This window comes from Sinohyriopsis cumingii, chromosome 8 (genome assembly GCF_028554795.1).
Source record: "Sinohyriopsis cumingii isolate HCF-2022 chromosome 8, ASM2855479v2, whole genome shotgun sequence".
NCBI lineage: Eukaryota > Metazoa > Mollusca > Bivalvia > Unionida > Unionidae > Sinohyriopsis > Sinohyriopsis cumingii.
This window is the reverse complement of record NC_142968.1, coordinates 45,297,129-45,314,764: the sequence shown is the minus strand read 5'-3', so window position 1 is coordinate 45,314,764 and position 17,636 is coordinate 45,297,129. Positions and strand designations below refer to the sequence as shown.

The 17,636-nt window shown below is 35.5% G+C and overlaps 1 protein-coding gene across 2 annotated transcripts in view; it reads left to right on the top strand.

Annotated features, from left to right (window-relative positions):
- Positions 1-16,817, top strand: part of LOC149793410 (uncharacterized) — a 74,177-nt gene extending 57,360 nt beyond the window's left edge. For both annotated transcript variants that reach the window (XM_089967397.1, XM_089967396.1), the window contains exons 11-12: positions 4,154-4,291; positions 9,686-16,817. In XM_089967397.1, coding sequence (XP_089823523.1) covers positions 4,154-4,291; positions 9,686-9,837 — 290 coding nt within the window. In that variant the 3' untranslated portion in view covers positions 9,838-16,817. The remainder of the gene's footprint in view (positions 1-4,153; positions 4,292-9,685) is intronic.
- The last annotated feature ends 819 nt before the right edge of the window (positions 16,818-17,636 follow it).

The following is a 17,636-nucleotide window of genomic DNA, read 5'->3' as shown; positions in this document are numbered from 1 at the left end:
ACCCTTTTGAATAAAATTTTTTATGGGGTCTATAGAGGAACTGCATTATATCCATGATCACATTGTAATGAAGGGCATTATAAGAAGAAAGGTATGTATGTATATATGTATGTATGTATGTACGCTTTTATGTATGTATGCATGCATGCGTGTGTGTATGCATGCATGTATGTATGTATGTATGGGTGCGTGCGTGTATGCATACATGCATGTATGTATGTGTGCATGCGTGTGTGCATACGTGCATGCATGCATGCATGCATGCATGTATGTATGTATGTGTGTATGTATGTATGTATGTATGTATGTATATATGTATGCCCTTCAGTGGCACATCAACATAATCCTAGCTATATAGTGCCCGATAGCTTTAGGTGTCCCAGAAAGACATAAAACATAGATAAAGGGAAAAAGGGTTTCTAACCTAAAAAGTCAAAGTCAGATATTTTAAAATAATCTGCACTTTTTTGAAAGTACAAAAGCTTCTCATGGAGCACATACCATGGCAAGGCCTCAGTTGGAACCTCATCATGGAGCACATCCCAGGGTGAGACCTCAGGTAGAACCTCATTATGGAACACATACCATGGCAAGGCCTCAGTTGAAACCTCATCATGGAGCACATCCCATGGCAAGGCCTCAGTTGGAGCCTCATTACGGAGTACATCCCAGGGAAAAAGGTTGCATGCACAAATTGCCTTTACAACATATGTTAGGGCATCTCTGGCCTATTCTACATGGTATAAAGCAGTGAATGTGTTTAATTCTACTCCAAGTATTACCCACAACAAATGCTTGCTAAACCCAATTATCATGTAACATGTATGTGTTATATCTTACCTACAAAAATTGTTATCATTGAATTGAATCATTCTATCCAAGCAGTAATAGCTATGCATTCTTTAGTTTTGTTGAATGCCTGAAGTAGATCTAAAAGCCATTCATATATTTGTAGGAATTACATTTTCATCAATAATTTAGGTCTTGAATATTCTACAAAGGGGTTCCAGCTACTTTCATAAGTTAAACCATTTTCATTGGGTCTTTTCAAATAATGGTTTGTGCTAGCTACAATCATCCCAGACATTGCAAGACATAGCAGTCCTGGGAAAGTCAAAACCCTGATTAGTAGGGATGTATTGAAAACATTTCATCGACACAGAGCAGTTAGTCCAGAACATCATTGCAACAGGTTCTATGCTTGTATCCATGCCAATCTTCCAGCAAGCAGAGCTTTGCCTACTATTATGCCTGCTGGCCATGTTTAGGAATCAGTTTCACAAATGGCATGGGTACTTAACATTTCAGCACAGTGCATACTTACCAATCTTAATGACAATGTTATTGAATCTGCAGCTAGTAGAAAGAGATGTTTTGCTGTCCACTTCCATCTGCCTCATGTAGAGAAAGTCTGCAAGCACAACTCCTCCAGAGATAAATCTTGCATAGGCCTAGCATCAGAGACCTCAGTGATCTTTCCTGAACTAGGAGCAGAGAAACAGGAAGGTCCCTACTAGGGTACACCCATAGAGGAAACTGGTCTCCATTTCACATTCATTCTCCTCTCCTATCGCTTAGGACCCCATCATCTGCAGATGTCCCAAAAGATCCATTCAGAGCCAGTGTTATGCACCAGAAAATAGACATTCTTACAAGATTGTTCAGAATGCAAAATCACTGGGCTGTAACTACTGCCAGAGGCCAATGGTGCCCATCAGCCAGTCATGTATTTGAGCTATCTCAACCTTTTCATACAGGCAGCATGGTTCAGAATGGAAGTGCTGAAAATGGTTGTAAATGCAGTTCATGAGAGAGATTTCACAATCTGTTAGATCTGAAAGATGCATGCCTCCTTGTTCTAATGCATAATTTCTAAAGGAAATTCCTGATGTTTGCTTTCAGGGATACAGTATACCAATTCAGGGCACTTGCTTTGGGTTTCAGCATCACTTTCTGGGTCTTCACAAGAATTTTTGACAGAGTTGTTTCTCACTACCTAGACAGTATAACAGTATAACAGAATAAACACCAGATTAGTTACATTCGAAGACAAGACACGAATTTACTGGTTTCTCTCCTTCCTTGAATTTCCTAACAATGACAATAGCAATATTGTCCAGTTTCAACATTTCACCCAATTTGGTATGCAGTTTATAACATGTGAACAAGATCTGGGGTTTTTTCTCTTCACAAATGTGAATTGAGAATCGTTTCCACCATCTCACGGAATCACATCGCAGTGCATGAATTCCTTCAACTATTGAATCTCCTCAATGTAGTATCACTTCTCGTTGTTCTTGGTTGCCTGTTCATGGAACCATTGCAAATGATTCTGTTGTGCTTTTGGCAACCAAAGCTTTATCTACAGGAACAGACTTGGGGCCCGAGTGGCCGAGTGGTCTAAAGCGCTCTCCATTACGGATCACTGCCATCTCACCTCTGTCTGCATGGTGGGTTCGAGTCTTGGATTCAGCCAATGTCAGTATGTGAGAAAGCTTGCCAGTAGCTTCTCGTGCATCAGTGGTTCTTTCCAGGATTTTCCCAGGTTCTTCCTCCACCATTAATACTGGCCGCCATGTATAGCCTATCATGTGCTGAAAAATGGCATTAAACCCTACAACAACAACAACAACAGGAACAAACAGTCCTAGCTGCCAATTATATGAGGTTACATATTATTTAAGCCTCACTTGACTTATGGCTGGAGTTCCTTTTCAAATCCAGCCTCCAGGAATCATCATTTGTATAGTTGCCAGAATGGTGGGCTTGGGTGTCCATCTCCTGCCATCTAGCAAAATTATAAAACTTGGGACCGAAAAAAATGAACAAAGACCACAAATGTCTCGATGAAGCAAGAGAGTTTTTATATGCATTATTTTTCTATGCAAAAAGTCTGGTCATCTAGGTACCTCTGACTGACTGCTTATGTCACTGGATATATTTATGCCTCCAGAGTTACTCCAAATGTTGTGGAACACAGACAACCACCTGTCCACACACAGCTACCACGGAAATATACGTCTGCTCCATGAGAGCATACTGGCACATAATTCTGCCATCATGACATATGTCCTAAAGGAGTACAACATTTAAACTTTGCCAAAATCTCTATGAATCCCAGAATTGGTTATAGTGATTTTGGCCGCGTTCCATTATCAAAGATTTATTGAGGGCAGACAGTTTGAAAGCCGCAAAGTTTAGTTTTCCATGGTTTGAACAACGTTCCAAAAAGTGAATATAAAATATCATTTAATAACTGTGTTGTCAGACTGAGGAAGTTTGTGGAGGTGCATTAGGAGTTCATTGAAGGGATTCACTGACATTCTATTCACAAATAAAGGGTTTTGTTGTATAATACACTAATGTTCAGATCTTTTGTATCATTATCTCTCGTACAGCAGAGGAGGATGCAGAAGTATGATGCAGTGATGAGACCTAATATTCTCTGGAACCCTTGTTTTTCCCTGTAATAGAAAGTACCACAGTGACTTCTGCTATTTCTTAAGACACGTTACCCGTCATTTGATTCATAATTTTTATTACTCACTGCAATATTGATTCATAGAAATGATGATGTTGAGAATAGGTTCATGAAGATTATAGTTTTTTTTAAAAATTTATTACGAAAATCATGATTTTTAATTCATTTACTTGAAATACATGAACTGGTAATTATTTATAGTAGTAATGGAAACCATGTCACTTTGTATAATATAGGAGGAGAACTGGAGAATCTGCAAAGTTATTTTAATATGGATTGTCTTCAAATGATGTGACAGTACAGTTCAAAATTAGTCTTTAAAAATTTCATTTTAACACCAGAATTAAAAATGGGTAGCATAGATTTCCTACCCATGTATTCACAGTGTTTGATCCAGAACCATTGGCATTGGATGGTGGTAAAGAAGGGATGGTAAGATGATATGCTTCATGAATAGAGGCAAGAAACCTATAAACCATTTAGATTTGGAGGAGGAATCTGACATGCATTTCTTCACTTCACTACCTGATATTAAAGTGATTTGCTTTCCTGTATTTAGACTAGGCAGCAAGTTCTTTATACCATTTGATAAGGTCGGTATGAAAGTGGGTATCGTGATCAGTTTTTGTAACTTGCAAAGCTAACATTTTACCCATGTCCTTTATCCTACAGAGCAGGAGATGGAGAAAAGTAAGCAGGAACACCAGCAGAAGCTGGATCAAATGAGGAAACAACACAGTCTGGAATTACAGGAGCTAACACATGCACAGAAACTACAACTACTGGAGATGGTAAACAAGATCAAACTGGGTAAGTGTGATATCGCAATTTAAACATTTTAAATAATTCAACTACATTTGTAACATTACAGATTGGAATAATAGGAGTTGATACATTCTGAGAAACAACAGACTGACCCAAAAGATTTAGAACGAGATCAAGTGGAGTCACTTCAGCCTCTCAATTTACAGAGCTGGTTTTAATAAGTTAGGTCTGGTTTACAATTGGATGTTGGAATGAACTTATTCGAAATTAAACAAAGGTAATACAGAGTTCCAGACTGTTATGACTGTACCATGTTGACCAGTCCAGTAAAATTTTAATAACAGGTGGAATCCTTGAAAAGGTACCTTCTTACCCGTGTCTACATTTAATGTTGGAACAACCCCTAGCAGTAGTTTGATCAAATCAGACAGGAATCACAGAAGTTAATTGCAAATCCAGTGTATGATGAAGAAAGTCAAACTATATTCAATTAAACCCAGCAGGTCAGCTTCATATGTGATGGTATACAGGACATCTGGCCTCTATCCTGATACATTTTCAAGTTTAGACATATATAATTTTCTCTTAATTTCAGAGTACAAGATGTGGTTATTATATCGTTTGAATAGGTCTGTAATTGATTGTGGAATACAGGAGATTAAATTCACTATAGGTTTCATGAATGGTACTTTGAATTTAGATTTTTATTTTTTGGTGTATAATTTTCATTTGTGCACTATATGTAGTGAATTGTTACTTTGTAAGAGTTATCTCCCCTTTAAAACTCAAAGTGACCAGAATGCAGAGGCTTTCATGAATGTTACATATTTTCCATGCTGATCGTTTCTGTACTCCATTTAGTAATGCTCCATTTGGCAAAGTCAACAGAGACTTGTGATGATCACATCTATCTGTCCATAAGCCTGTATAACTTGATTGGGAATTATTGGGTTGTAGCCTAATTTCATAGGCAACTTAAATAATGATGAAATTTCAAAATGAGTTCAGTTTCTGACCTTTTATCTCGTTCTTCTAACATTTGTTTCAGCAGTGATTTTGACCAGTTTTCTTCTGCACTTCTGCATTGATGAGACCTTGATTGGTTGTGATTTTGATTGTTTTGTGATATCATTTACAGAAGTTATGCCCTTTGATGGCCTATCCTCATCACTTTGGATTCAGCAACATAACTTGACCATGATTTGTTAGATTTCAGCCATATTTGCCATGTGTCTTTATATGAAACCTTAAATGAGTATTGATTTCCAGCATTTCATGACATAATTTAAACATGTTATGCTACCTGATTGCCCATCCTTTAGACTTTTAGTTTCAACAGCACATCTTTATTTGGATTTCAACCAACTTGGGTATGTAATTTTATGTCGGTGAGAGATTGAATGATGTGATTTCCAGCATTCCATGACGTTTTTGAGGAAATTTTGTCCTTTATTGCTGATCCTTTTGGTTTTTATAGCTGCATTCATTTATCAACGGTTTTTGGTTTCAGCCGAATTTGGCATGTAGCTTTGTATTGATAAAAGTTTAAATAAGTTTTACATTTTAGCATTCCACTACATCATTTATTAGAGTTATGGCACCTGATTTTCCATCCTCCTAACTTTCTGCAGATAACGTAACTGTGGATTTGTTCATTTAAACCAGATTTAGCATGCATACTTATATTGATACGATCTTGAATTTATTTGATTTCTAACACTCTGTTTACTGGTTTTATAGTCTCTCCATCCTACCCACCGAGTTATCTTTCCTTGTGACTTTACCAAGAATTGTTGGATTTTAACTAGCCTAGCTTTACATTGATGAGATGAAGTGAATTTAATTTCCAGCATTCTGCATTATCAGTTAAAAGAGTAACTGCCCTGATTGCCTGTCCTCCTGACATTGGTTTCTGTAGTATTGCTTTACTAAGTTTTGTTGGATTTCAGCCAAATTTGGTATACAGCTTTATATTGATTTGACATTGAATGTATTAAATTTCCTGCAACTTACATCATTCAGAGCATTTTTCTCAAGACAGGATCCACAGTTTATGTCCCTCCTAAACAAAATTGTAGTTAGCAGGGCCCTCTGCAATGAGCGAAGTTGTACTTAGCAGTGCCCTTTGCAGTGAGCAAAGTTGTACTTAGCAGTGCCCTTTGCAATGAGCAAAGTTGTACTTAGCAGTGCCCTTTGCAATGCATCAATCACCAATAGCATCATAAAACTATCCTCACAGCACAGAATGTTTATAATATACTGGCAATCAAATTTAATGAAAATGTCCTTTACTCACACATTGAGGACTTTTCTATGCTCCACCTAGATTGTGGCAGTTGGGGACTTTTTATGCTCCACTGCGATTGTGATAGGGGTTTATAGTATTACCCTTGTCCATCTTTCCAACATCTATATGCCATACCTGGAACACTGGTCATTTTCAACACTGTTGTGGTGTATTTGTATTCTATGGACACATTTATAATTTGTTGGGGTTCTTTATAGTTTGCCTGTGTGAACTACAGGTAACTTATGCTAATAACCATACATCATAAGCCTCAATGGATGCATATGGCAGGTCAGAGATTGTGTGTAAGGGTTTTATTATGGCTAATATGAAGGAACCTTACATTTAAATTGGGGCCTCAAGTGGCCGAGTGGTCTAAAGCACTCTCCATTACAGATCACTGTCATCTCAGCTCTGTCTGCATGGGTTCGAGTCTCGGATTCAGCCAATGTGGGTATGTGAGAAAGCTTGCCAGTAGCTTCTCGTGTCGTGGGTCGGTGGTTCTTTCCTGGGGTTTTCCCGGGTTCTTCCTGCACCATTAATACTGGCTGCCATGTATAGCCTACCGTGTGCTGAAAAATGGTGTTAAACCCTACAACAACAACAACAACAACCACATTTTAATTACACTGATGTGTATTAAATAACATGTTATGGGAATAGTTTGATATTACGTTTAAAGTTTAAGTTTTGCTGTGTGTAGGCATTATGTTTTGTTTGCAGCTTGTAGCAAGAAAGTATGCATTTTAATTTCACATCTATATGTTAAATGGCTCATTCTTTACTGTTCCTTATCTTAATTATTTTTCAGTAGCTTCCCATGGGTTGGTGGTTTTTCTCGGGGGTTCTCCTGGGTTATTCCTCTACCTAGATATACTGGCCATCATATATATATCACCAAGATATCTGATGAGTTTGATAATGCATGAGATAATTGTATTTTGTATTAATGAGGTGATCTTACACCTGATTGGCTGATGTTGTTATCACTTTGGAAGCCATATTTCAGATCCACTTTTGATCGAACTTGGCATATGAGCTTGTGTCAGGAAGATTAATTAATGAGCAAGATGTAAGTAAATTTATAGGTCAGGCTGAGCTAGTTACCACTCAGGATGCCATGTGTGGTTTTATCCGGTTTTGATCAGGCTTTGAATATATCTCCAGTTAGCTTGACAATGAATGAGTTCCACGCATGCCAATGAGGTGATCTTGGATCCGATTGGCTGGACTTGATACCACTGCAGAGGTCACAGCTTTGATCTAGTTTTGATCAATCACTAATTATGGGATAAAATGAAATGGAAAAATTAACCATATTTTTTTCATCATTTGTACTGCTTAAACACTTTGTCTGTCTGTTAACTTGACTTTCTTTGCTTTAACCCAGCACATTTTTTAGTGCATTTATGTGGTCCTCTAGCACTATGAAGTTCAGCTGCCATGGTTAATATCTTTGCAACAGGGGTCATAGAGCATTTGTCTTGGCTAATAACATTTTGTAAAATCATCTCCAGGTTTTACTCACATAGCTCCTTCTTGAAAAATGAAATGTTCACACAAAGATAAAGCCAGCCTTACAAAATATATTTATTATATCCTTATCAATCACTTGTACTCAAATTTGAATTTGTTTTATAACATCACATTTTTTCCTCTGGAGATTCAAGCATTTCAAACATCTCATACAAATAAGTCAGATGAGGTGTTATGGGAGCCTACATCACGATGAAAGATGGATGCTCTGATTGGTGGATATATTTATACCATTCTGCCTATTAATAAGTCAGTGAAAATGATTGTCAGATCTCAGGAAATAGCATAATGAAACACTTTCAGATTTAATTAACGCATGTAAAGAAATTCACAGCCTTAAGCTAAAGACAAACCCTGTAAATTATAACTTCATTATGTGTGAATACCATGTGACTCTTTACCACAAATCAAAGCTTCATGCATAAAGTTAACTTTTAAAAATGTTTGTAACTTTGATTATGAACAAGATACTGTGCATATTAATTTTTGCATATTATCTTTTGCTTTATCTTTTGAAAGAATTTTTTTGTCAGATTTTAGTAAAATAAGTAAAATCTGCATGATACAAAGTGTGGTTGATGGTTTTCTTAGGTTGTGTTCCTGCAATACTACATAAGCCTGCCCAAAGAAATGATCAACTGTCAAGTTAGGTAAACCAGGCGAGCAGTTTCAGGCCCACTTGGACCTCTTGCCCAATTGTGTTGTGAATATGTTGAATATGTAGGGCATATAGAATGAAAACAATTATATCTAGTACTTGAAAACAAGGACAGGGAGAAAATTCTCATGCATAATTCACATTTAAATGTTCCTTAATTTTAAATTTTACAATCTTTCAGTTGGAGTTACATATTAACCAGAACAGAATAGTAGCAAATTTGTTTTGAAAAAAAAGAATAAAATATTTTTTAATCTTTAGCATTATGTTGTTTTTTTAACAAAATAACTCGAATAAATTGGAAGGACAGAAAACCTGTTTTAAACTAATCAGTTATCACTGTCAGTTTTGCAGATTTCTTCATTGGATAATTTTGCAAGTTTACTAATATCTCACACTGAAAGCAGTTCTTAAATTTCAGAACCTTTGGCCTGATTTAAAATTAGGTTTTGCTAGTTGTGATCTATCACTTGGAAATGATAAAACAAGTGGTAGTATTCATCACCAATGCATTTTTCTCATGAAGATTACACTGTCATGATGTGGTGTGTTATCCCAGCACCCATCCTCTACTGGGAGTACGTAATTACTCATTGAAAATTTGAGTAGCACTACATATGCGGTTTGATTCAGATCCTGTTTAAAAAAATGAATTATTTCTTACTCTTGGATGAATTAGTGACTTTTGCATTCCATTTTTGAATATACAAATTGTTTAGGGTTTGGACAGTTCTAACTTTTGTAGCAGGGAGTTCGTTGTTTCCCCATAGGGCAAGCCATGACATTGTTCGGGTTTTATAAGGCTAAAAATGTATTATTTTTTAAAAAATGTGTATTGCATTTTATGTTAGAGTTACTTCGATATTGTAACAGTTTGTTTTGGTTTAGTGTTTCCTGTTGGTACTGATGAACAGGTGAGTAATATTGTCTTCTGAGAGTTTTTGTTTGTCATTTCCAGAACATGAAGCTGCTGAAGACAACCACAGTATTAAGTACCTAGAGAACTTGAAGTCCGTGAACGTGAATCTGACAAAATACCTCTCCCTGCAAAATGCTCCAAATATTAATGAAGAGGTGGTTGTAGTCAACCAGAGTAAGAGATCAGCATAGAGTTGTAGTTGGCCAGAGTAAGAGATCAGCATAGAGTTGTAGTCAACCAGAGTAAGAGATCAGCATAGAGTTGTAGTCAACCAGAGTCAGAGATCATCATAGAGTTTGCAGTGATATTTGTGCTTATCAGCATGATGGTTGACAATTTGTTAAACCTAAAAGAAGTGCAGGATAGACCTTTCAGGAACAACTAGATTTTAGGATTGTTCGTTTTATGAAAATTTGATAAAAGAAAAATGAATATTTATCAGGAAATGAGAAAGCATCACATTTCCTACTGAATAAGACAGTAATGTAAAAAATTATTAATTTTTTTATAACCATTGTTTTATTATGATAATAACTGCTAACGAATGTATCATCTTGTTTTGTTTACATACATATGAGTTTTAATGAAAAATATTTTACATGTATACACATCATATCACTGAGAAATTAGCTCTGTTATCCAATAAGAAGGTGGCTTGACTGGTTTGTTAAATGTATTAGTGATGTATGAAATATAGACATGAAGATTTCTGCTCTTTAACAGAAATAACTTTTTCTGTGTTGACTGATAGATTTCTGAGAGATTGGTGTAAATTTGATGTAATAGTTATGGGGTCAGGCAGATGGGGGTGGGAGAACTGTATGTACATAAAGAATACAGTCATAACTTATTGATGCTTGCTAGTAAAACCTTTATCTGTGTTGACTAAGTTACAAGGAAAAATACAAAATTACTTTTAATTGGCAGAGGCACTCAGAATGCTCTGGTGGAATAAGACTTAATAATTGCCAAGTATTTCTTTTCAGGGAAATAATTTGATTGGATAATAGTGTTAAATTGTTTGTTACATATATTTAACATGTCTTGATGCATTGTTGGCAGTTTTGTTGGTAAGGATTAAATAAGAACAAAATACGGACTGATTTACGGCCTAAAAATGGTGAAAATACTTGGCAAGAAAGATGATCTTGAATTGAAAGAAATAAAAAGAACATAAAAAGTAAACTTAGGTGGAACTGGTTAGAGCATCAAATTAAATTACCTGTGAAGACTTTTACAATGTTATAGCACCATCTCAGTGAATACATTCAAAAAGGGAATATTCCAGGGAAAGTTTTGTGCATTTTCTGCAATGATTTAAGTTATTACAGAGCAAGAGGTTAGAATGTAAAATGATTCTCTGGAGAAGCTGATTTGGACTTTAAAATTGTTGAAAGTCTTTGCCCACTTGGGTCCATCACCAGGATCCTGCCCCTTGACCCTGCTTGGCAGCCTCAGTGGATCCCTGATCACTGGCCTAGTTTTGCTATTTTTTGCCTTCCTGCCTAATGGGTGTGAATATATAATAATGCACACACATATGCATCTTACATAATCATTGTTTCACTATAAACTGCCAGCTTGCAGACATCATAGTGATATGACTGAAAAATTGTTAAAGCTACGTTAAAAATCAAAATCACATCACATAATCATTGTTGACTGGAATGGGACAAACATAAAAAGATTACAGCTGTTATTATTATTACCACTCCAGTTATTTTTGTAAATATAAAAACTCATCTTAAAACAATATTTGCTTAAGGTTTGTTGTCTATACTATGATTCCATCAAGACCACTGTTAGGATGGATCTAAGCCTATATATAAATTAAAGTTGTTGTGAATATGAGTGTAATATCAAGGTAATTCTACACTGCATACATAGTACTAAAATGTACTCAGTAAGTATAAGATACCAACATTGTGTGCAGCACCTGTGCTTACAGTGACAATTTGTTTACCTGTTTAATGCAAGCATCAATGGTTTTGTGGTCTAGAGTTACAGTCTAATACAGGTTCTTTTGACTTGGGTAGTCATTGGTTTAGAACCACACAGAGGTGCATTTGTTATCAAAGCCTTATTGAATGGAATTTTTATAAAGCATACAAAAAAGAACAACTGTTAATTCTTTTCGCAGTTGCAGATTAAAATCTGTAAAACATGCTGTCAGATCATTAGCCTAAGGGTGCAACAAATAGTTTGTATAATTGGGATATACAAGTGCTTGTAATTTATTTAGAGTTTGTGTTTCAGAATCATGGAACAAGAAGTACAGGTTCTTTATGATATTTATACTAAAAATATGTAAACACTTGTAATTTGATCTAAGATGAGATCAGACCTCATAGTAAATGAAATATCTTGGCACAAACATTGTACTTGGATCCAACATTTAAATAAGTGGGTTTTTGTTTGTTTTTTGGTTCACCAGACTGTAAGGCCAGGTGAGTTTATGGCATTGTCTTGCATTCATCATATATCACACATCCGTCTCTGTCATCCATCCACAATTATTGTTATTTTAAACTATTTCTCTGAAACTACTAGACAGATTTCAACAAAATTAGTCACAGGGTACCATGTCATGAAGAGTTTATTGTTTTGGCAAGTGGTGCTAATCTTCTATCAAATATGGACACTATGGCCAAAAATAGAATAACCTTTAAACAAACATTTTCTCAAAAGCTACTAAGCAGAAATTGACTTAATATGATAAAGTTGATTCTGGCATGAATGGATTCTATTTTTTTTACAAATGATGAATTTTTGACAAAAAATATGGCCATCATTGCTAAAAATAGAAACACTTTCAAATGACTTAATCCTAATCCACCATGAAATATTGCCAACATTACAAAAAAGGGGGCCCAGAGTGGCTGAGTGGTCCAAAGCACTGTCTGCTATCTCACCTCTGTCTGCATGGGTTTGAGTCTCAGATTGAGCCAATATGGGTAGGTGAGAAAGCTTGCCAGTAGTTTCTCGTGGGTCGGTGGTTCTTTCTGGGGTTTTCCCAAGTTCTTCCTCCACCATTAATACAGGCCGCCATGTATAGCCTATCATGTGCTGAAAAATGGCTTTAAACCCTACAACAACAACAACATCATTACAAAAAAATAGTAAAACCTATTAATTACTCCTCGAAAATCACTCTACAGAATTTGACCAAATTTGACAGAAGTCATCATAACATAGAGGCCTTTCAGTATAAAGCAAATAGTGCTCATGTGCCAGAGAGATGCTCATGTCCCAGAGAGATGCTCATGTCCCAGAGAGACACTCATGTCCCAGAGAGACACTCATGTCCCAGAGAGACACTCGTGTGCCAGAGAGACACTGATATGCCAAAGAGAACCTTGATACAGACATGTTCATAACATATGCAGTTAAGAGCATCAGAAGAAATGCCTAAAAGTAGCTTCATTCTGACCCTGATGTCATGGTCAGCTACTCTTGCATTGGTTGTTAAGCAGATGTCAGTCATATGAGTGATCTTGTCCCACCTGGGTGTCCTTTCTCACTTGTGACAGTTAGGAGAAACATAGTTATCAATTTGTAAACATAAAGATTCAGGTTCAAGTTTTGTTTTCAAGTTAGATAAAGTATAAATTGCATTGGCCATGAGCGAGACAGAGTTCCACTGAACCCTTGTGGTAACATTAGAATATATGCTGATGTGTAAGTCTTATCCAACTGCAAGCAACATAGACCCAGATCTGCCAGCACAGACTGATTTGGATCTATACAGTTTGGTAAGACTAACCAGTACACAAACTGTGGAACACGATCTGCTGAATCATCAAGCCGTGGCAGATTAGAGTCTATCATGATCGCAGTTGGACCCAATGTACATATGAGTGTTTATTGTATTTAAAAGTGATGTTCATTTTACCTCAAAACTTTCATGTTTTGTTAAATATATTTTCTTTAAACTTTTACATATTTGCATAATGTTATATATATCAAAACACTAATAAGTTTACTTTCTAAATATAGAAACATTTGTTTTAGTTAAAATGAGGCCAATCAAACATTTAAAAATATTTTTTCACATGCACACACAAACACACACACACACACACACACACACACACATATATATATATATATATATATATATATATATATATATATATATATATATTGCATTTCATTTTTGGATAGATATCTTGTATTTGTCTGTCCATTTTTTTTCCCCTTGTATATGGTTAGGCTTAACCTTCACACTCAGACTTCTGAGTTTATAAATGTAAAGGCACCATTGTTTTGTAAATTTGGGTATGTTTATTTATTCAACAGAACATGGAAACTTGTGTAACTATTATTTCTAGGTAGTATGTGAGGTGTTCCATGTCCTTACAGTAATAAAATTACCTTTAGGCATTTAGGTACAAAACTTAGGGCATGGTACACATCAATGGCCAGCAAACATACAGTTATTACATATTCCAAGAACATCAATGGCCAGCAAACATACAGTTATTAACATATTCCAGGAACATCAATGGCCAGCAAACATACAGTTATTACATATTCCAGGAACATCAATGGCCAGCAAACATACAGTTATTACATATTCCAGGAACATCAATGGCCAGCAAACATACAGTTATTAACATATTCCAGGAACATCAATGGCCAGCAAACATACAGTTATTAACATATTCCAGGAACATCAATGGCCAGCAAACATACAGTTATTAACATATTCCAGGAACATCAATGGCCAGCAAACATACAGTTATTACATATTCCAGGAACATCAATGGCCAGCAAACATATAGTTATTACATATTCCAGGAACATCAATGGCCAGCAAACATACAGTTATTAACATATTCCAGGAACATCAATGGCCAGCAAACATACAGTTATTAACATATTCCAGGAACATCAATGGCCAGCAAACATATAGTTATTACATATTCCAGGAACATCAATGGCCAGCAAACATACAGTTATTAACATATTCCAGGAACATCAATGGCCAGCAAACATACAGTTATTAACATATTCCAGGAACATCAATGGCCAGCAAACATACAGTTATTACATATTCCAGGAACATCAATGGCCAGCAAACATACAGTTATTACATATTCCAGGAACATCAATGGCCAGCAAACATACAGTTATTACATATTCCAGGAACATCAATGGCCAGCAAACATACAGTTATTACATATTCCAGGAACATCAATGGCCAGCAAACATACAGTTATTAACATATTCCAGGAACATCAATGGCCAGCAAACATACAGTTATTACATATTCCAGGAACATCAATGGCCAGCAAACATACAGTTATTACATATTCCAGGAACATCAATGGCCAGCAAACATACAGTTATTAACATATTCCAGGAACATCAATGGCCAGCAAACATACAGTTATTACATATTCCAGGAACATCAATGGCCAGCAAACATACAGTTATTACATATTCCAGGAACATCAATGGCCAGCAAACATACAGTTATTACATATCCCAGGAACATCAATGGCCAGCAAACATATAGTTATTTCATATTCCGAGAACATATTTTTACTAGCTATTGCTGTTTTGTTTCTTTGTTCAGGTCAAATGATGCAAAAAATGGACAATCTTGTAAAATTTATCTTCTGAAACAAATATAATATTCTGTCACTCATGGGTACCTCAGAATAAGGCATTCTCTTTCATAAAGCAGGTATGGTCATAGATCCCATTTAATTATGTAATAGTAATCTTATACATAAAATACCTCACAATAAGGTGACCTCACAAATAAGATGGTCCATTTTTATGTTTCCTATGAACAGAATTAGAGTGTGGGAATACTATACTTGTCATGGTAGCTGAGTTGGAGCACATGACTTGTAATACATGCATCCCAGGTTCAGTATCCTCCCAGACCATCACAGGTTAGCTGTCCTTGGGTATGGCATCTGGCTTCCTCGGCATGATATAGCCAATGATTTTTTAAAAAGTTTTATGGAAAGCAACAAAAAAACAACTGTACTTGTAAATGATATAATTATAAGATTGTAATTAAGCATCATACATGATATAATTATAAAATGGTAATTAAGCATCATAATGATATAATTATAAGACTGTAATTAAGCATCACTGTTACAATGTTATGAAACTTTATTCTTCATATTGGCCAAATGGAAGTCGATGTTAAATTTTGCATTGATATACAAAATGATATGGATATTTAGTACTGGAACTATTTTAATACTGACCAAAGTTCCTGAGGCTTAAAATAATTTGGGCGACAACAATGAAGAATCGAATGTATTTAATTACATACCATATACTATTTCAGCATGATTCATTGAAATTTTTATATAGTTTGTTAATGGCACTTAAAAAGATTATTGGCTTTACCGTGCTAACAAAATGGGAGCTATGTACCCTTCCTGAGAAGATAGTAAGGTGGTCAACCCATTCTGGACTAGGCCTGAATAGATACCAAAACCACATCTGTTGGATTACAATTGCAACTCTACAACTGAACTACTGCAGCTCTTTTTTTTAGTTTTGATGGGTTTAGGTAATATTATGAAATACATTTATTCAGCATGAAATTCCTGTTACCACGGCATTCTCTCATTAAAATAAAGCTCACAGGTTGAGATGATGATATTAGAAAAATGTAAAATATTTTTCAAGACAGGTGTCAGGTGTCAGAAAAAGATGGAATCTGAGGTGTGTCCTTGCCCATTAAGTTAACATATAAATAGATAAAGGTGAGTTCCAGTATGTTCTTTGCCATGTACACATATTATACTGTAAACAAACCAGATATTTATGGTATCACACGAAATAAACGAAGGGGGTGGGGAGACTTGGATTGTAAACTTGCTAAATACAATTTCTGTGGCTGTATCGACAGCCTATCATCAGTCCCTGATAATTTTTTAAAATGTGTTTTTCGGGGGGAGGGGGTCAGACTCAATTTAATCATTATAAAGTAAATTTGACATCTTATTCTTACCTTGCATTGAATTCAGAATGATATTCAGATAATTGTCAGATTGTTATGGTTCGTTTTTTTATCTCTAACTTGTTATTTTAAATATTTCCTTTTCATTATAGTACATTACTAAATGTTTTTAGATCATTGTTTAATGTATATCCATCTTTTACTTGAACAATGAAAATACACAAACATACATGATATTATCTTTTTGTGCTTAATGAATTAGTTGATTAATTGTTTAATTAATTAATCAATCACAATTTGTTCCATTTTCCTTCCTTGTTTACTTTAGCATATCTTGCAATAGCAGTCTCTTCATGAAATATTATAAATTGCAGGATTTTGCCCATGACAAATTATTGAATGCACATCCATCTATCCATCCATACACCCACCCACCCACCCATCCATCCACCTACCCACCCATCCATCCATCCATCCATTCATTCATTCATTCATTGCAACTAAAATTAGGCAGAAATGGTTCAAATAGGCAGTAGAAAAGCAGTGGTATTTGTAATGGTAGATCACTGCAGTTGTTGCAGTGACTTTTTTTGTCTTTTTGAGCATAAGGTTTGCAGTTTGATTTTATGCTTTCTGTAAAATGAATTTGGAAAACAGAAATATCTTTCAGTCAACCTGTTTTAGAAAATTACAATTTATTCCTGGTATAGCACTGGATTTCAAGGTTGTGACAAACCATGAATTTAAGAACCATCGAACAAATGAGCCATCTGTGCGGACAGTTGATTCCCCCATCTTCGTCATACAATAAGAGAAGTATCCATGAACAAAGGTATCCACAAAGAAATATTATAGTTTGCAAACCCATAAAAATGTACATTCTTGAATATAACAGAATTACTGCCTTTAGGCCCAAGCAAACATTGATCTGATTTTCAAAACTGTAATGATTTTGCTTTCAAATATATGTTTTTGCTTGAATAAAGTCACTTATTTACCATATATACATATAAGACGAGTTCAACTGCAAACTGCATAGACCCAGATCTGCCA